The 21096-nt window shown below is 40.0% G+C and overlaps 1 protein-coding gene and 1 long non-coding RNA gene across 2 annotated transcripts; one reads left to right on the top strand and one right to left on the bottom strand.

The window, feature by feature from the left end:
• Positions 1 to 1473, bottom strand: LOC117496614. The gene is made up of 4 exons (XR_004557306.1): positions 1409 to 1473; positions 1042 to 1150; positions 247 to 372; positions 1 to 80 (listed from the first exon to the last, which is right to left on the bottom strand). It is a non-coding gene; the product is annotated as an uncharacterized LOC117496614 (long non-coding RNA).
• Positions 1474 to 16755: 15282 nt separating this feature from the next.
• Positions 16756 to 18197, top strand: LOC117496624. Its single transcript, XM_034148336.1, has 6 exons — positions 16756 to 16765; positions 16983 to 17089; positions 17175 to 17447; positions 17599 to 17692; positions 17827 to 17894; positions 18018 to 18197. Exons 1-6 carry the CDS (start codon positions 16756 to 16758, stop codon positions 18195 to 18197), a joined length of 732 nt encoding a protein of 243 aa, XP_034004227.1.
• Positions 18198 to 21096: the final 2899 nt, after the last annotated feature.

Below are 21096 nucleotides of genomic sequence, written 5' to 3' on the forward strand. Positions count from 1 at the left end.
CATGAATACAGAATAACCGAGCAGAACCGAAAAGGTCTTGGACGAGGAGTGGTGCTCAAAAGGGCTCATCATGGATGTATCTGTGGAACAACAAAAACAGACACTTAAGCATTCTATATGGTGTTAAATATTCAAAAACATTTGTCAGCATTTCATCACTATTCAAGATGTCAGAGGAATGATTAATGTAATCCAATTGACTTGTATGTCTGCCTTGGTTTGAGATACTTATAATATAATTATTACCAATCTTGCTTCTCATCATCAGAGGAGTCAGTGTCATCAAGGGTGAGACAGATCTCCCCATCCCACACTTCCTCCTCTCCTTCATTGTCTTCCTCCTGTAGGGCAGTGGGGTCCATCAAAACATTCCTGCATATAAAAGCATTATTTATTGTCATGGTTAGTATCCAGGTTCTTAGTCTTTATGTACCGACAGCATTGGAAAGTTTCACATTAGACAAATCTAAATTGTTTAAATACCTTCAAGGTAATATTAAGGAATGTTGAGATAAACATTACATTAACTTGCATAAATGTAAAAAACAAAAACATATCAACAGTACTAAAATCTTCATCTAATGTTCTGTAAGTGTTGGACCTGATATATATACAGTAAGTGTGCCGTTGTAAGTATGTACAATTAACTCAATGTATATACTGTATATGGTTTGTTTGTTTTATGTCGTAGAGTCTGGTATGGAGTATTTATATCCTGTACCAGAAAATGTTCAAAACATTTAAAAATGTCAATAAATAGTTTGCAGTCTGTCTACAGACATTTGATGGTTATCAAGAATATTCTTTCACTCGTATATACAAGCAATAGTGAAGGATCTCTACATATAAGAATACACATATGTAACATCAATGTTGTTTTATGTTGATGTGAAGTTATTAATGTGGCATTGTTTCTATTCAATCTATATGCGCATCATGTGTAGATAGATTGCAATCAATCAATCAATCAATCATCAATTTAATTAATTATACTCAAAACAAGAACTGAATCCAGTGTATTTCTCCAAAAGAAATACTCACCTGTATGTGCTGAAGGACTCCTCCATTTGTTTTTCCATCTCCTGGAGCCTTTTCTTCAATAAATCCTTCAGCCCCTCATATGCTTCCAAGGACATGGTAAAAGGACAGCCTAAAAGGTGGAAAGGGGTAATATTATATTACTATTTCGCAAATGAGGGCCTAGGCCCCTTGTCATGTCTGCCGATATCTGGTTTTCTTATGTCTGTTTCTTTTAATCTGTGTCTATGTTGTTGTCAGTGACGTATTGTCTTATCTTTTTAAATGCCTTTGTGATGTGCTGCAACCCATTTTCCCCTCGGGGACAAATAAACGAATACTACTACTACTTATATCGATAATGATCATTATATTTCAGTGAAATACCTACTCTGTTTACACAGGTCCTTCTCAATCTGCTGGATCTCTCTTTGCACAGCTCTTGAACATCCTGTCAGGTAGCGGCAATGGTTCTTCATCTCTTTGATGAGAATCCCATCCTCTTCTCGAAGTCGAGAGCAGCATGACTTTGTCAAAGGCCATTTTCTTTGTCTCGAGGGGGACGGTGGATGCTATAACGAAGTGAATATGTTGAGTTTATTTAACAGTAATGAAAACAAACTTCCATAGTTGTTAATACATTAAAACTTATATTACTAGAACAAGTGACAAAATAGCATATGGAAAATTGTGTGGAAGATTTAAATAGACTGCATGACTGATCATGTCAAACAAAAACAGTATGAAAAACAGCAAAGATATAAAAATATCCGCTTTGTTAAGTGCAGAAAAATGCATATACCAGAATCCCATGGCCAAATAGGGAAGTCTTGACTTAGGACTGCATCTGCTGTATCAACAGCCTCTGTGTCTGGCACAAGGTTGTTGTAAGCTGCAATCGCCTCCTCCAGTTTCCGCTTGTTCTTTGCAATGATATCCCGTTTGGGCTTGCGGTCTTTGTTATTGTCTATAAATGACAGGAAGTGCAAAGATAAAAAATATCCAAATAATTTTTTATATTTAGCGTTATTTCAAAAATAATACAATAACAATAATAATCAAAGCTGCAAGCAGCGTTGAGCGGGTCTTCGACGCTCCGCAGGCTGTTGTCCGCACGTCGAGGTGTGTAGGTCTCTCGAGGACTCGGCCGTTGGCAAACGTGGGAAGTTTCAGGCCGATCGGACAACGTACATACATACGTACGAGTTACAGCAGTATCATAAACATTGTGTTTGATGGCGAGTGATCTGTCGCCATGGCAACGGAATTTGATGACACCCCATAATTGACATAGTGGTGTTGAGGGCCGGACCATTAACTGTCATCTGAAGTCTGGTGCAGTTTGGAACCTTTTCCATTGAGTTAAGACAACATTGTGTTTTTTGGTGAGGGATGCGTTGCCATGGCAACGGCATATGGTAACATCCCATAATTGGCGTAGAGCTGTTGAGGGCCGGACCATTAACTGTCATCTGAAGTCTGGTGCAGTTTGGACCATTTTCCATGGAGTTATGACAACACTGTGTTTCATGGCGAGGGATCTGTCGCCATGGCAACGGCATATGATGACATCCCATAATTGGCGTAGAGCTGTTCAGGGCCGGACCATTAGCCATCATCTGAAGTCTGGTGCCGTTTGGACCATTTTCCATCGAGTTATGACAACACTGTGTTTCAAGGCGAGGGATCTGTCGCCATAGAAACAGAATTTGATGACACCCCATAATAATACGCCTAGATGTGTTGAGGGCTGCATCGGTATCAAACCTGTGAAGTTTTGGGCCGTTTGGAGCATGTTAACTGGAGTTATGAGAAAACCGTGTTTCACGGCGACCATTTTGTTACCATAGCAACGACATTTGACTAAATCTCAAAACTGACACAAATATGTCTTTAGGGCTGTACACATGTGAAGTTTGGGGCCGTTTGGAGCATGTGCAATTGAGTTATGTGGAGTTAAATGAATACACTGTTCAAATTGAAAGCTGCTTTATTCTGAAAACCGGATGTTCACACACTCGACTTCCGGTTTTCGCAGTCAACTTCAGGTTAGCATTAGCAGTTTCCCAGCGGAGTGAAGAAAACACATGAAACTCACGGGACTCACTCCTCAGTTCATACCGTGTTCTGTTTCAATGAATGCATCATTCAGTTACAAATATGTGATATATCTGAACAACTAAGTGCTCAAAAATCATTTTATTCATTTATTGGAAACATTTTCATGATCGCTTTTTTCGTTTTACATTTTCATTTATTGTCATTTCCATTCAGTCAGTCATTAAGTGCTATTTAACATGTTAATGTGCTACATATCCACACAAACAGACAAAGTGTGCAATCCAATGAATGTTAATCTAACTGGGTTTTGATAGATAACATATCTCTTTTTCTTCTCTGAATTATTTTATTTCTATTGTGCACTCTAATCAATATTAATCCAACTATTGTTCGTTTATACATTTTAAGAATGGCGTTCATCTTTTTTGAGAATGAGTTCTTATTTAATGTATTTGGGTCTACAACAGATGATACAAATGTTTGTGTCAGTAATGTGTACTAACAGAGGCGGGGGTGTTTGTGAAAATAACGGGGACAGAGCTGCTGTCAGACGAACAGCTGTGCAGCGTCATCACAAACGGACGTCGCTTCACGTGACGCTCCGGAGGAAAGGACGTCCCATTGCTCTAAAAACTCATTTCCCTGCTTCTTGTGGTTTCCTTGCGTCTCTCCATGCTTCCCTGGTGGGAGGGACTAAACGCAGGGAAACCACGCAAGAGAGGGACGCAAGGAATCCATTTAATCGACCTGAGAAGGACCCCAACTCAGTGAAAGCACCGCCTGATGACCAATCAGAGCTCAGTGTGCAGAGTGTAAAGCTATCAAGTCATATTACAGGATAAAATAAATACAGTTTAAACTGCTGTAGGCTATGCAGGAAAAGAGGTCCGGCAAAAGATCACCGACTGTGTGAACATTAAACAAAATAGAATATCACTGCCCATCTTCAGAGCAATCTGAATATTATTACATTTGCAGCAAGCAAGCTTACTTAAATATCTGCCACAAGATAAGTAACCGGAGCAAAGCAACTCAGAGCATTGCGTAGAGTCTGCGACACTGTGCAGACGTGTCGCACTTATCATTCACATCACATCATCTCACATCATATCATATATTTCCTATCTGTATCAGATTCTCGAGCCGTTTCTGGTCGTGCACACTTACATTGTCACATACTGTATGCCAAAGTATGAACTGCAACACATTAAGTTGACGTTAACACGTAATTAAAGTCAGATCCATTCAAACCTGTTAATGTATGCATTCAAACACTCGGTCGTTTTTGTACCAGCTGTTATATTTTCACTTTGCAGCTATGCTGCTTTTACTCTGGATTATGTGTTAAAATCATGGATGTTTAAAGTTTATCTTCTTCATATTTGTCTAACATACATGATAGTTTACTTAATTCATGAAGTATAATGCTGCGCTGTCAGTAGTACGCTTCTCCAGGTTTGTGATTGGTCAAATGTTGCTAACCCCGCCCCTTTCACGTAAAAGCGCTCAGAGAAACCCTGGGTTGATTTATCGATCAGGCTAACGTTGTATCTGCTCCGTCCACACTCACAAAAACATGATACAGACACAGATACAACAGCGACTGTATTCACCATGACACAGACAGTCTGTGTTTTGTTCATGTTTAACTTTTGTCCAGTTTCTGAACAGATATGAGGAGCTGTAAGCTCTGTGTGCTAACAGCTAACGGCTGATGGTTTTCTGATTCAACGTAGGTGACGGCAGGCTGAGATCCTCATCGCTGATTGGCTACCGCGAGAACGCGTCTCACACGCACACACACACACACATCGTTTTTTTACTGTAAATATGAACTATTTCTATTGGAAGGCAAACAAAAAATGTAACAGAAGGAGAGCTCTGATTGGTCGCTCATTTTTTTAAATGTGATATTCATAAATGCATAACATTGCTAACCCAGCAAGCAGTTGATATTCAAATGTAAATATTATATATTTCGATTTTTGTAAGTCATTCAACTATGAACAATTAAATATATTTCAAGGTATACTATATTCAGGGTTCCTGCAGGTTTCGCCTACTCAAATGTAAGAGTTTGTAAGACCTTTTTAAGACCACTGAATAGAATTTAAGACCTATTTCACGGCAAGAAAGTATGAAGGAAAATTGCTATGAAAGAAGAAATACGTCCCATAATTACTTACAAAGTAAATGTAAAGGCATAACAGTACAGCACTGTGTTAGCGTGTTAGACAAAAAGTGTATGTGTGTGTGTGTCTGTGTGTTAGGGGTGTGCAATTAATCATATTTTAATCGCAATTACGATTTTGGCCTGCCACAATTACGAAATTATTTTGCTTTGCTAGATTGTGACAGTGCACTACAACATATTTGATCTAATTAATTTTAGTCTAATTTATTTTTATTTATCATATTTATACATGTTTAATAGCTTGTGGAAGTGCGCTCCAAAATATTTGTTGATCTTGTTTATTGGTATTTATTATTTTGATATTATTTATTTAAATGTATAATTTATTTAATTTATTTTTGTATTGGTTTTGCAGTTGAATTATAGGTTCAGGGTAATCAACATAATACTGTTCAAATTATTATTTGTTTTAAATAATTAACACATTAGCAAAACAAACGCTAATTTATTTTTCAAAAGGTGCAGCGGGCTTCAAACACGTTCCCTCCACTGGTTTCAACCAAGCACTAAATTCGATGTTTTCCAACCAAATACGGTTGAACTTACACTTCCCCATATTTATTTTTAAGTAGATTCTAAGATACATGAGTTTCTGACTGCCGCTAGCTGAAGCTTGCTTGCTAGGTTACTAGCTGGGTGTTCTCCAATAAGGGGCCGGGGGAAACAAAGTTAGTGATTACTGGTTCCATGTTGATTTATTTCAATACAAATTGTTGCGGGGAACTGAAAGGCTCTCACCGTACAGGTTACTTTGCAGCCCGGACATTTCCCCCAAAACACATTTAGACGCTATCGCAACACAGAAGTACCTTTCAAATCCCATCATTTTTAAGACCTTCTAAATCATATTTAAGACCTTTCTTATTTTTTTGGTCATATTTAAGACCTTTTTAAGGCCTTAAATTCAGATTATAAAATGTAAGACTTTTTAAGACCCCGCGGGAACCCTGTATATTTCTATATATATATATATATATATTTATTTGCTTTCATTGGTTAGATGACAACAACATGGCTGACAGTTAAGACACACACTGAAGTAAGAAGATATGATTCTACACTGTATTGAAGTAAACATGTATTGTTTGAACTGTTTTAGGTAATCACAAACGGGTTTTGATAAGTCACTTAGAATAGGAATGTTATTCTTACTTCCAAACTCACTGATCCAGAGATTCTGTGTTTCATACACCAACCTTGCCTGGGTTTCACCCCTAAAAGCAGATGTCGTCATTAAGGTCGTTAAAGACAAACATTACATCCTTCTTATCATTCTCTAAGAGCCAGATGCTGTTTCTAAGTCGTTAAAGACATCGTAAAATAGGTGAAGAAGAGCATGGGAAGAGAATGTGGTGGAGATAGGGTGAAGATAAACGTTGACTTTTGACCTGGGGTAACTTAGGATCTCACATGCTGGGCAGACCTCTGATTGAACCCGGCCAGAAGCGAATCCAGCCAATCAGGACACTTGGGGGAGGTTAGCAGTTTAAACAGCTCCTCCCCAGGGGTTCTCTGATTCGCTTGGGAGAAAAGTGGGAAGGAAGAATCGACAAATCTCCGCCCCAAAGACAGATAGAAATACTGATGATTTTGAGTGTAAAATGCTTCTGGTCTGTTGAAAGCTGGTGCTAGAAGACGGTAAACCGCATCACAAACCTGGAGTCCATACTTCTCGTTTTCTGAAAGCTGGTCTGTCTACCTGTAAAACCGCATCATCAGGCCTGAAGCCCGGAGTACTCGAGTACTCTGTATAACTTGTATATGTGTTTGGTTTCCTACTAGAAGTAAACTCAGATAATTTGTTATAACTTTGATTCCGGTGTTTTCAATTCCTTTCTTAATTTAATAGAGATCCAGCCTCATCCAACGAACGGCGCGTAGCAGAGGTATTCTACTCCAACAAGTGGTGACCCCGACGTTTGTGAGCTGATCTCTAGAAAGGAACACCGATAGCCGGGGGACAGAATCCAGTCCAGGGGGAGGACACAGAGATACTGGTGACAACTAAGACCATGGCAATATACAAAAGGTGAGCAGACACCTGTTTTGACTATCAAAAATCTGTGATTGATTATACTAAAACTTTAGAGTTGTCAGCAGCGTTCTCAGTGTTTTTAGTCACGGTGGGAAATACAATACATATTCTAGTTAAATTAGATTATTAGTGCTTAGAGAAGGGTATTCAGTCCTGGATCTAGAGCAAAAATAGTGTTTGAGTGTGGCGGGTAGATCCCAGCCCTTCACTCACTAAATTAAAGACTACTTAGGTGTCAAAATAGGGTTAAATTCCCCGTAGGTCAATATAACATTGATGAATACGGTTACCTTACAGTGCTTCCATAAAGACTGTAAGGCTGTAAAAGAAGGGTTACATTCCCCGCGGGTCATGATCAGATTGATTAATGCGGTTACCTTTCGTGGTGCTTTAAATGTATAAAAATGTCTGTAATTGTAATATGGTGGGTGATAGAGGAGGAGAGAGACGCGACCTCCAACTAATTATTTGGAACGACCGTATCTCATCACAAAACTGTTGTGGGGATAATCAGGCTCATTAAACGTGACGATAAAGAGATTTTGTTGACTGAGTTTTTAACTCTTGACCTGAAGTCGCAATCACCGTGAGGAGATTGTAGAAGCCTACTTCTGGAAGTCACGCTATCTGTTGAAATAAACATCGCACAATAAAAATTTGCCTGAATGTGATATGATAAGGTATGAGAAGCTCTGTGTGATTTTTTTAAAGTCAAATCTGTGTAATACTTGAGAGACAGAGAGCAACGAGAAGGTGGTATAATGTCTGAGACCCTACCTCCACCCTAAGGAGATAAGGGCTCACAAATGCCACTTATGAGTATCCCATCTAATACTCCTAAAGGAAAACACATTGTTAGACCTGATATTCAGGGATAAGGAATGTTGGAAATAGTAATGGAAGATATTGAAAATCTTAAACTGGATCAACCAACCATGTTAGTGAACCCTGCTAATATGAAGCTAATACATGTAGAAAGAATAGCAGCAGCTCTGGCAAAGACAATAGGTCCTAGCGTGCAAGCACAGAGCGATAATATGATAAGGGCTATTAAACTGACCCTTTTTGGAAATGGGATTTTCCGTTACATAACGGAAGACTCAATTCAGGCCTTAAAGAACGCTTTACAAACTAGTCAGGGAGTGTTAAATGTGGAGCTATGTTGCTCAAAAGGGAACTTACACTTTTGGGAAGAGATCTCCCTTTCTCTGTCCTGAGGTGTTGCTGACTCAAAGCAGCATACAGGGTCAAAGACAGGCGTGACCTCTGGAGAGGAAGAAAATCTAAATCTGAACAGACCACAGAGCCCATTAAAAGGTTTTATGGCCTCAACACAGAGAGGAAGATCTGGAGATTGTAAGGAACTCTCCCTGAATATCCACACCCACACCATTGAGGGGAAGAGTGTTCCTTTCACCAATAAACAAATCATCTCTTAACCAAGTCAGATTTCAAAATAGCCATACCTCAAGTTGTTAAGAAAAGAGGGAGATTCAAAAAGTTATCAATAATTGCCCAGTATATTAAATAAATACAAACGGACACGTATCAATATAAGTCAGATAATATAGACGAGGTCAATCATGGAAGAAGGCTGACATTTAATGCCTGATATATAAGTAATAGTAATAATAAATATATAGCTGATATTAAATAACTGATGTATAAGGCTCGATATTTCTGAAAATGGGAACACCGTTAACGGCGTTCTATTTCAGTAAAAGGGGGAAAAGGATGGGATATACATCAGACAATATGTATGTGAGATTATTACGTTTTTAGGAGAAATTTATCAATTTAAAATACTAGTTTTGGTATTTTTTGTTTTGTTTTATTTGTTGCTTTTAAGAGAAATTGATACATTTAAAATAATCTAGCTTTGGTTATTTTTTGTTTTGTTAGTTTGTTCCTTTTTTGTTTTATTTTTATTTTTGTTCTATTTTTGATTTTTGATTTTGATTTTGATTTTGATTTTTTGAGATGATTTCAAAACCATATTTCCAGCAACTTAAGGGCTTGGTATGAGACTTCTCCACACAGGCTGCTGACGTCAAAAGGGGGACCCGAGAAACACAAGGCCAACACAGCAGATTACGTCTGGTTGGAGGGGACCTCTCATGCCGTTCGCCTAGATGGAAAGGGAGACAACTGGTACCACTGGAGCCAGTCTGCGGTCGGGAAAAACACCTGCGAGGACCCTGGACGACATCAGGACAGAGTTGGCCCTCGTCGCGAGGACCCTGGACGACATCAGAACAGATCTGGCTCTCGTCAAGGCAGTCGACCCAGGAGGCGCCATCAGCAGACCAGAGGACGAGGATCGGGAGGATATCTCGTCAAGGCAGTCGACCCGGAAGCCGCCATCAGCGGGCCGGAGGAGGAGGATCAGGACATCTCTCCAGCATCGACCCGGAAGCCGCCATCAGCGGGCCGGGGGAGGACAATCAGGCCACATCTCTCTAGCAGGCACCCCAGAAGCCGCCGTCAGCGGGCTGGGGGGACGAAGACATGGCAAACCAAGACGGCACAGGGAACTCCATTTCCCGTTGAAACAGGTTGATATAGCCGGTGTGGAACTTTGTCTGAACAATCCATTTTTTTTTTTGAGGAACTTTCAACTTTATTTTTATATCCCACAATATAAGGGATTGGTATTTTTTATTCTACAGAACTATGTGTTACCAAAAGAGGGAAAAGTATGATAATGTCTTTTCTGATTTCTGTGGCTACTTTTATTGCCATTTTGGTGACATGTGGTTGTTGTTGTGTGCCTTGTATCTGCTCATTGTGTGTTAAGACTCATCAGTTCCACCATTGAGGGAAGAGTACAGATGACTCAGCTGACAAGGACTTTGCTTTTTAGACATATTTTATTCTCCCTCCACTGTCATAATAAGTTGTTGTTGTGGACTGTTCCTAAAGGTTTAAAGTGCTCTATATCCCAACTTCTGATGGGTTTATATAAATGTTGGGACAGACACAGTAAGAAGAAAATTGACAGTGGTAATGTTTCAAATGCTATATGTTGATCTCGTGAGGTGAGATCAAAAGAGGGATTGAAGTAAGAAGATATGATTCTACACTGTATTGAAGTAAACATGTATTGTTTGAACTGTTTTAGGTAATCACAAACGGGTTTTGATAAGTCACTTAGAATAGGAATGTTATTCTTACTTCCAAACTCACTGATCCAGAGATTCTGTGTTTCATACACCAACCTTGCCTGGGTTTCACCCCTAAAAGCAGATGTCGTCATTAAGGTCGTTAAAGACAAACATTACATCCTTCTTATCATTCTCTAAGAGCCAGATGCTGTTTCTAAGTCGTTAAAGACATCGTAAAATAGGTGAAGAAGAGCATGGGAAGAGAATGTGGTGGAGATAGGGTGAAGATAAACGTTGACTTTTGACCTGGGGTAACTTAGGATCTCACATGCTGGGCAGACCTCTGATTGAACCCGGCCAGAAGCGAATCCAGCCAATCAGGACACTTGGGGGAGGTTAGCAGTTTAAACAGCTCCTCCCCAGGGGTTCTCTGATTCGCTTGGGAGAAAAGTGGGAAGGAAGAATCGACAAATCTCCGCCCCAAAGACAGATAGAAATACTGATGATTTTGAGTGTAAAATGCTTCTGGTCTGTTGAAAGCTGGTGCTAGAAGACGGTAAACCGCATCACAAACCTGGAGTCCATACTTCTCGTTTTCTGAAAGCTGGTCTGTCTACCTGTAAAACCGCATCATCAGGCCTGAAGCCCGGAGTACTCGAGTACTCTGTATAACTTGTATATGTGTTTGGTTTCCTACTAGAAGTAAACTCAGATAATTTGTTATAACTTTGATTCCGGTGTTTTCAATTCCTTTCTTAATTTAATAGAGATCCGGCCTCATCCAACGAACGGCGCGTAGCAGAGGTATTCTACTCCAACAACACAGACACCCCAGATAGCAAAAAGTCATTGAATGAACATTGAGATATTGTCACGCTGAAGATTGTGATCAACATTGATGTCAGACATTGAAATTAACATTGAAAGTGCTCGCTATGATCAGCATTGAATTTTCAATCAATCCCAACAATGAATCAACCTTGATTCAATTACGATATGATCAACATTGAAATAATGTAGAATTGCAACAACATTGATTCAACTATATTATGCGTTGCATTATACATTGAAACAATGTTATTATCAGATAGCAAAAAGTGTTTGAATCAACATTGAGATATTGTCACGCTGAAGATTGTGATCAACATTGATGTCAGACATTGAAAATGAACTAACAAAAAAAGAGCCATTATTTATTCAGTTGATTATTACGATTTAATTCAATTATATGAACATTTTGTACATTTTTTGTCTACTTTAGCACACAAAACATTCTCTCTTTTAAAGGTCTTATCATATGCTTTTCTGGTTATTCCCCGTCCCCTTGTGTGTTATGTAGGTTTTTCTGCATGTAAACGGTCTGCAGAGTCACAAACCCTCAAAGTACACCCTGTAGCGAGTAAAACTCTAACACAGAAAATACCTGTCTATGCAGCGCTGTATGGAAGCTGTCAGCCGACTCGCCCAGCCCAGCTGTGTGTGTGTGTGCTCAGGCTGAGTTCCTCTGTGTCTCGCTGTCTCGCAGACCCCATGCCATCATCATGTTCTGTTTAAAGCAGCTTTGCTAGACGTTGATAACATGCATTCTTCACATGCTGAATATATGGATTTGAAAAAATGCACGTTTTGCAACATAACACAAGTTAAGGACATTTCTTGACATAATAAACATCTAGCAAAGCTGCTTTAAACAGAAAATCACGATGGCCTTTGAACACAGATTCTGAGGATGGTTTCTGCTTCTGCTTTTATCCATCAGGTCAAAATAGGATTCACACACCTGGCATCATTGTGATATATCAGGCCTCAGCCTCTTCAGCACATCACAATCAAAGAATTTAAGAATAAACAAATATAACAATTACAATCCAGTGTCTCTTGTCAACTGGCAACTCACAATTCCACACATTTCAATTTCACAGGCAAATGGGACTTCATGCTTAAAATGACTGCATGTGCAAGTACATACATTGAAGTTTTACCTGATCACTAACAATGAACTTGAACAGTAGAAATACTGGATATGCCCCTCTTTTGAACTGGCAACTTACACATCCACACATTCTTTGATTCTCTATTTCAGAAGGGAACTTATATGCTTCAAATGAAATTAATGCTGTGAGGTTTTACATGAGCACTAACCACAATGCACTAGAACAGGCGAAACATAGGTTAAAGTCATGTCTGGCTTCCCCATTAACATTCACAGCAAAAGCTTTGTTTTCCGAGAGCTTATGCGCTGCGAGCGTCGAGAGCCAAGCTCTTAAAAGATAGTCTGAATGGCTTCAAAGGTATACCTCATCTCCTTTGGAAAATCCATGTCCATTGCATAAAGTAGGCCAAAGAGGTATGCAAAGGCAGTAGAGAGGTCTGGTAGGTCATGCAGTACAATGGTCCCTTCCAACACAACAGCCACGTCTCGCACATTGGGCGATATGGCGGCATCATCATCTTCAATGACGGTGAGGATGGCCACAGACACACCTCTGAGCAATCGTTCTTCATGGTCAGTGTCCTGAGGAAAAGTAAAATATGCATGAATGAGTGCTATGGAAAACTAAACAACAAAATACATATCCACTGATTCTAACTTTAGCACCAATCTACTGAGTCTTACCATTCAGCTTGTGGAAGTTATAATTGCAACTCAACAGCACGGCATCTCTGGGCTCAAAATTAAATCTTACACAAAGTGTATTGTGCATAAAATGTATAACTAGTTTAGCTAGTTCCAGAGGTAGATAAAATAGCTAAGTGTTTTTGGTCTAACTTGAAACGTGTGTTTTGCTCCGCTCATCGGTCCGTCAGCGGCTGAGCTTTAGGTGAGCACTGAGCTGCGTGACCTAAACACGGCAAGTGTTGCGGCAAAGTATATATTTTTTCTCTCTCTCTTAATTCCCCAAGCCCCAAAATTCACTCGATGATTAATATACCCGTTTTAGGAAAAGTCACGAAGTTTGAGATGTGTTTTACCCTCAACTAAACAACAAGACCTGTAACACAACAATGTCAGAGTCACCGGCTGCCGGCTACCCCAATAAACAGACGTTAATAACCGGTGTAACGGCGGAACAACAATGCCGCCCCCATTCCGTGTATCGTCACATACACACAAGTTCTGTATAAAACGTATGAACATGGCTCACAGCGAAAATGATAACACATACATTAACGCCATGGTCTACATGCGCTTGTACGTCGCCGCCATGTTTCGACGTCACGTTCACAGTGATCCCTTTTTATTTACTACAAGACAAATGTGCCGTCTTATTTCATACAGTTCCATTTTGATTGAGACAGGGAAATAATCTAAACCTCACGCGTGGCGTTTCACTGTCAAAGGGGGCAATATAGCGTGTATGTAATTACATTGCAAATACTGACTTGAGCACCTTAGCCCTACCATAGGTTACCCAACAAAAATGCTCTGGCGCCGCCACTGACTATAACACCGGTCGTCTCACCATCTAAAATGCATTATAAACGCCTTCAGGTGCTTGAACATAAATTCAACGCCATCTGTAGCTAAGCTAGCAAACCTGTGGTGGGTAGTTGAAGTCATTGTATCTATCTTTTGGTTTAAATAGTACAGTGCACTTTACTGTTAACATTCCTTGTTAGGTAAAACACACACTTACCCGATTAGGCAAACGAGGTAGACAAATGTCCCAAGAATCCCGAACTTCACACCGATGTGTGTCTGACAAATTCACTCAGCGACGGGACCCTGCAGAAAAACCCCGTAGACGAAAGCAATGCGCATGCGCGCAGCCGGTGTGACTCTGCACAGCAAGCAGTTGACATTCAAATGTAAATATTAACTATTCTGATTGGAGGGGAGAAATAAATATTTTAAAGAAGGAGAACTCTGATTGGTCGCTCATTTCATATATTATGCCTGTTCAACTTGTACTGGTCCTCTCTGCAATTTGCCTGAGGTGAGTGGATGTTCTTATAAATTCATTGTGAAGCTGGTTAACATTTGTTTCTAAAATAAGGGCACATTTATGTCATTTATTAACAAGCAGGTTAAATGCTTCAATAGCTTAAATAAAGTAATGTTTGAAGTCATTCAACTATGAACAATTAAATATATTTCAAGGCATACTTTATTTATTCAAGGTTGGAAGAAGTAATCTGATCCTTTACTTTAGAACAAATACTCATTAGCACATTTCACAGGGGTGCAGAGCTTCGTGACCGCGGAGCGTGTGAACGTTGTGATCAGCTGTTTTAGAGGCCGACTCTGCTTTGTGACACAAGTTACGGTAAGCATTTCAGATTGTTGCCGCGCATGCGTACCTGCGTACCAGTTATGTGCAACCCTGGCTGACATGGATGACAGTTAAGACACACACAGACACACTATAGCTCAGTTATATTTTTAATCAAAAAACTATTGAACACTGAAGTAACTATGATTGAATTGACTACAAATATGGCAATGGTGGTAAAGACTACAACAGCCATAATCCATTCTTTGTTTCAGGGACCTCTGCACCTGACCCTTTGATGTGTGATATTTTCATAACATGTCTGCATAGCAAGCAGTTGACATTCAAATGTTAAAATTATATATTTCGATTGGAGGGAAATTACAAAAATATTTTAAAGGAGAGCTGTGGTTGGTCGCTCATTTTTTTAAATTCGATATATAGTTTGGTTAAACCAGAGACTGTCCTCTCGTTCATCTTATCTTGTCTGGGGTGAGTGATCATTCCTCTTGTGAATTCATTGTGAAGCTGGTTAAAGCAGAATGTGTAAAATAAGGAGCTTATTTTTGTCATTTATGAACAAAGGAAAGCTGGTTAAATGATTCCATAGCTTAAATAAAGTAATTTTTTGAGTCATTCAACTATGAACAATTAAATATATTTCAAGGTATACTATATTCAACGTTGGAAGAAGTAATCAGATCCTCTACTTTAGTACAAGTACTCATTAGCACAATTGTTAGCTAAATGTACTCCAAATATCAAAAGTAAAAGTACTCTTTATGCAGAATTCATATTTTCACAAAATGATATTATGGTAATTGTATTATCCTGTTTTTATAAATGCAAGAGCATTTAAGCATTTACAACGTGGACCAAATGTTTAATCACCATGTGTGCAAGCATTGTGTTTGCAAGGTTTAATTTTAATTTTAATTTCACAGAGTGACGACTATTGAGCAGTTCATTACTGGTGAGTGTTGGTCAAAGACAGTGTTTGTAGTAACATATACCATGACAATATGTGGAACTTTCCAGTCTTTTCTTTGCAGGGTTTAATGCTGTGTTTTCCCCACAGATTGACAGCTTTGAGCAGTTCTCTACCGGTGAGTTGTGGTCCAAGACACTGTCAGTAGCATAAAGTATAATGAAAACAGATAGGCCCTTTATTAGTGTAAATCTAAGTGATTAGCAGCTTCTAATACAATTGATAATTTTTTTGTTTATAACTATTGTATGCTAAGCTATGCGATTGTATTGTACATTGTGTTAAGTAATTATATTTCCATGTCTGTGATGCTGATTAGTTTTTTCTCTGTTCTAGTTAAACAACCTACCGGCTTGACCAGCTACCCATCTACCTACTCATCTACCTTCTTCACTAGCTACCCATCTACTTTCACCACCTTCTCATCTACCTTCTTCACTAGCTACCCATCTACCTTCACCACCTTCTCATCTACCTTCTTCACTAGCTACCTATCTACCTTCACCACCTTCTCATCTACCTTCTTCACTAGCTACCCATCTACCTTCACCACCTTCTCATCTACCTTCTTCACTAGCTACCCATCTACCTTCTCATCTAGCTTCTTCACCAGCTACCCATTTAACTTCACCGGCTACTCATCTACCTTCAACACCCAGCTTTATCTCGTGAGCAGTTACAGTAAGTACATTTTTGTTGAACAGGATGCATCAACTATTAATGGACTTGTACGCTTTTGTTGCAGTTGAAATAAGTAATTGCGTAATTATTTGTACTATTTAAGGGGTCTGCTAATGTCTTTATTAATTCTAACAATGCCTACATACTTTCAGATGCCACGTGGTAAATCGTCCCGCCGTTCCCAGGCTGCAAAGCTACGCTTGGCTGGGACACGTGTGGGACATCAGCAGCCTGGCAATGCCAGTTTCGCACGTAAGTAGTCGAGGATTTTGTCATTCAATTTTGTATATGTTTAGGGTGTCCATTTTGGTTGTATCATTGTAAAATGTTTTTGCATGTGCATTTTTTACAGGCAGGCTCGTGCACAGATACACCCCTCTGTGGGCAAGCGAGCTAGTTATGATGAGGAGAATTGACTGAAATACACTTGATTTCTTTGCATTCATTTTTAGATAACTATCATGAAGCAGTGTTTGAAACATGGATTTGTTTGAAATATATACATTTTAAAATTCAATCACCTGTAGGACCCTTTATGCATTTGAGCCCTTTCCCTTCTAAAATCCTCTGCACGTGCCCGTTTACAGGTGTTATTGTAGGAAGGTGTGTTATTATTGCTTACATAATTTAAGAATTGTAAAGGTTCATTAAGTTTAATGTCGGTGTCATTTTCTCTGTTTTTAAATAGCCGCTGGCGGTACGGGTAACCGCCATAGAGTGCAGAAATGGCCAATTTCGTCCCTGACAGGACGACAACACAAGATGGTCATACCAGCGGAGTCTCCAGACAAGGAAGTATGAATTGTTTTCAGATTTTGTTAACAAAGTCTGGGTAATCATTAGTGATTTTCATTTGAAATAATGTCTTCTGTTGTTACAGTTTGTCCTCCTTGTTGGAGCTTCACATCTCCGTTCCATCGTCGATGGAATTGTGAAGATGCCAGAGGGAAGGTTTTCCTTTGGTGCCATGTCCACACCGGGGGCATGCGCAACCCAGCTGCGAACCGAGGCAGCCAATGCTGTGCTGCCTAGGACACCAGATGCAGTCTGTGTGATGGCTCCGAGCAACAACCTAACATCCAGTAGGACCATCACCGAAGCAGGAGAGGACTTTGCGAAGCTCCTCGCCACTGCCTGCAGTCGCTGGCCTAACGTAAGCTTATTTTTTATTGTATTTATTATAGTTCTTATAATATTACATTTTGTATTCTTATTGATGTGGTTGTATGTTTATGAATTTCTGAAAAATTGACATTTTTATCAACAAATTGTGAAAAATAGCGTACCTTTGTAACTTTGATTAGGTTTTTGCCATGGACTTCCCCCCGCGCCTTACCGTTGACCCTGACTACCAAGACATGATGCGTCAGGAATTTCGTCGTGTTGCGGCACGTATGGGTATGTTTAACAAATATTTAGGTTCAAGTACTACCGTAAATCATTTTCCTAGTTTTCATTATTCTTTGTTTTAAAAGAGCAAAATATAATATCTGTGTGGATATGTTAGTAATTGATCTTGTTGGTTTTTTTAGGCGTGAAGTACACACCGCTTGCAGAGTACTTCCCTTTCAAAGAACTTGACCTGTGGAGCAGAGATGGCGTGAGTGACATGGCAAATGGAAACGTTTTCTCTGTATACTTGTTTGTAGCTGAAATTCCAAGTTCCGTTCTTGAAAAAACATTGAAGGTTATGTGCTATTTGTAAATGTATTTGTTTTTGCAGGTGCACTTGAGTGACAGTGCGGGAATGCCAATCCTGGTCGGTTCTATCTGGAACGCAACATACATGCAACTTGTTCCAGCCGAGCCGAAGCCATCTCCTGTTGTCCACAGAAGATCACCGCCTGCGAGGAGAGTCACTCCAAGGGTGATTGTCAAAGGAGAGGTTGCCAAATCACCGTAACTGGATCCTTCCAAGTGGACCGTTTTCGGCCAGGGCAGGAAGGTAATTGTGTGGCAGACATCTTTCAATAAGAGTGATATTCCCTGAGCAGTTTGCCTTGATAATGGTGGAAGAGTACCCATTTGATTAACACAAGCTATGCTATTTATCTTTACAGAGGAGCCAACACGATGAACCTGAGCAGTCCATTGATGCACTTAAAGAAGCAGGGACTGTTCAGCAGGAGGTAGGTCAACTTTGTAGTATGCTTTGAAATCATTGGGGTATGTTTATTGCAGTTTATATGTGCATTTCTTTTTCTAAAACAGTGTTTCTTCATTTTTATTTCACAGGAATTGGAGGAGAGTTATCTTCCACTGACACCTGTGTGGTTTAGCAGTGCAATGTTGGTTGAGATGGACAAGATTAGTCCATCCCATCTTCCTGGCCCTGATGAGTGCACACCACCGGTTCCAACACCACAAAAGGTAATTTGTTTGTATGTTGGTTGATGCCCTATTATAAAATGTATCCTTCCTGACAAACTTTAAATGTATTACAGTGAGGACAACTTATACTGTCCATAAGGAGTTATTAGTGGAGGATTAATCATTTTGTTTTCCTTACGTTAGAAAGCAAAGTTGGAGCTGAAGCAGAGGGCTCCTGCCTCCAAGAGGACCCTGGCAAAGCGACAGGTTGTTCTTGTTTTCTTCTTTTTTAAAGGCAATATAGGACTTGTTTAAAACTAAGAAGTTACACGAATATCGGTGGTGTTATTTATTCTCAAGTTTACTAAATTGTTTTGTTTTTTTAGGGGGAGGCAGCTCCCATGGTTGTGGAGGTGATTTTACGGCCACCTACCAGTAGAGGGACAGTTGCTGTGGAGCAGCAGGTCTGTGCTCTTTGTGTGAACGATGTGCTTTCAGAGTGACATTTGAATGAATCATGCTAATTTATTGACATAGTTACTTTTGCTCATTGTTAAAATAAAATAGTTTCAGTTGTTAGCCTGCATGCAGTCAACGTTGTTTCAAGTGTACACAATCAATGACAAGAAACCTCTCTTTTGAGTTCCATTCAATATGTGTGTGGGTAAGTAGAAAAACAAAAGTTAATATATAACAATAATCATTTTGTATTAGTAATTGTATATCTTTCTATTATTTAGTTAAACGTTTGTGAAACAATTTAAGACACATAGTGTTTTTAGCAGTTTTTTTATATATGAATTTTCTTCTAGGAGGAGCCATTGCCAGGAGTGGAGCCATTTCCAGGAGAGGAGCCATTGCCCCGCGCAGAGCCATCACTGAGCGTGGAGCCATCATCCAGCAAGGAGCCATCACCCAGCGTGATAGTGGATGTTGATGAGGACAACGGATGCAGAACAGGTAAGGGCTATGCTTGCATGTGTTCAGAAAAAGTGCAGCTGGCTGTTGTCGCAGGGACTGTTGTGAGGTATGCATCCGTTTCTGACAATAAAATATCTGTTGCATGTTCTATAGCGGCTGCGATCAAACATTTGATTGCGCCTGTGTGTTCGTGGAGCAGTACAGATATCGATGCCATACGTGTTGCAGGGTCAAAGCTTAACTCGTTTGTATTAGGGGAAGCCCATAAAATGAATGTAAAGCCAAAGAACTTGTAGCAGGTTGGTTGAGCAGACCAGTGTGTTTGGACGTAAGTGGAACGTCAATATGGGTCTGCCAGTGTACGGCGAATTTAATTTGTCTGAAGGGGAACAGGTATTGTCGGAGAAGCTGCTTGAACACTTATCCAGGGATGGCATGTGTCTGTTTAGCCTAAATTCCGCAGCCAGTGTCATTATTCAACACAATGACTGTATTGTGGTCGTTGATTGTGGCACACGTGCTGCGTCTGCGTTAGCATCCAGTTATGGCACATCTGTAGCCGTGTTCAACACATGCCTTAATGACCTGATGTTTTACATCAGGAATCTCAATAATTCATTGAATGCACAGAAGTTTAGCATTACAAGACTTTCTGTGAAAGCAGCTGAAGTTAATTGGGAGACGGCTAGAGTCATTGATGGGGATATGGGGTGTGTCAGGGGAACATTCAGTCAGGGTGATCAACGCTTTAAATATGCAGGACTTCAGTGCATGGCTGTCAGTTTGGTAGGCATAGCCAAACACAACATTGACAGCGTGTTTACATGGCAGACCGACAACCTGGATAAAGTTGTTGTACTTGGTGACAATCTGTACACCTCCCTGCGTGACCAACAAGGTATCAGTGGAGGATACAGTCTACTTTCGGTTCCAGATCTGCCCAAGGAGACCATTATCGACGGACAAAGATTTCTGTTTCAATACAGTGACTTTGTGTCTGGAGATGTGGATGTGGTTGAGGGTGATCACATTGATCAGGGTGTGCAAACCACTTTAAAATACGCACTGGAAAGCATGTGTAGTAAATATGACACATGCTTTCTGACAATGAATGGCGCTACATGTGCCATCATTGGTCAAGGTGGACACTACGCAGTGGTCGACTCCCATGCACGCAGTGCGTCTGGGATGAGCGATGGCGAGGGGCGTAGTGTTGTTCTGTATTTCAGAGGCCTTGAACACGTGTTTGAATACATACGGACATTTGCAGCGTTCCTCAAGAAGTCTCAAAAACAGTTTGAGATCGCTGGTGTCCGAGTCACTCACATAGGCCCAATTGAAAGCAGTAATCTGTCTTTGGGTCCAAGAGTGACTCCCAAAACAACAGAGACTGATTTGGGTTGTAGTTCAACTATTCAGTCCACACTTGGCTGCACCAACATTCAGATGGGTGCAAAGCGTAAGATTCGTAAGGGATCTTCTGCTTGCAAAAAATTAAAAAAGAGTGATGTTACCGCAGATAATTCAGACGTTGCTTTTGTCAAAGAAGTAAGAAGTGGACGGCTGCAGTT

Source organism: Trematomus bernacchii, unplaced genomic scaffold (genome assembly GCF_902827165.1).
Source record: "Trematomus bernacchii unplaced genomic scaffold, fTreBer1.1, whole genome shotgun sequence".
In the NCBI taxonomy this organism is placed as follows: domain Eukaryota; kingdom Metazoa; phylum Chordata; class Actinopteri; order Perciformes; family Nototheniidae; genus Trematomus; species Trematomus bernacchii.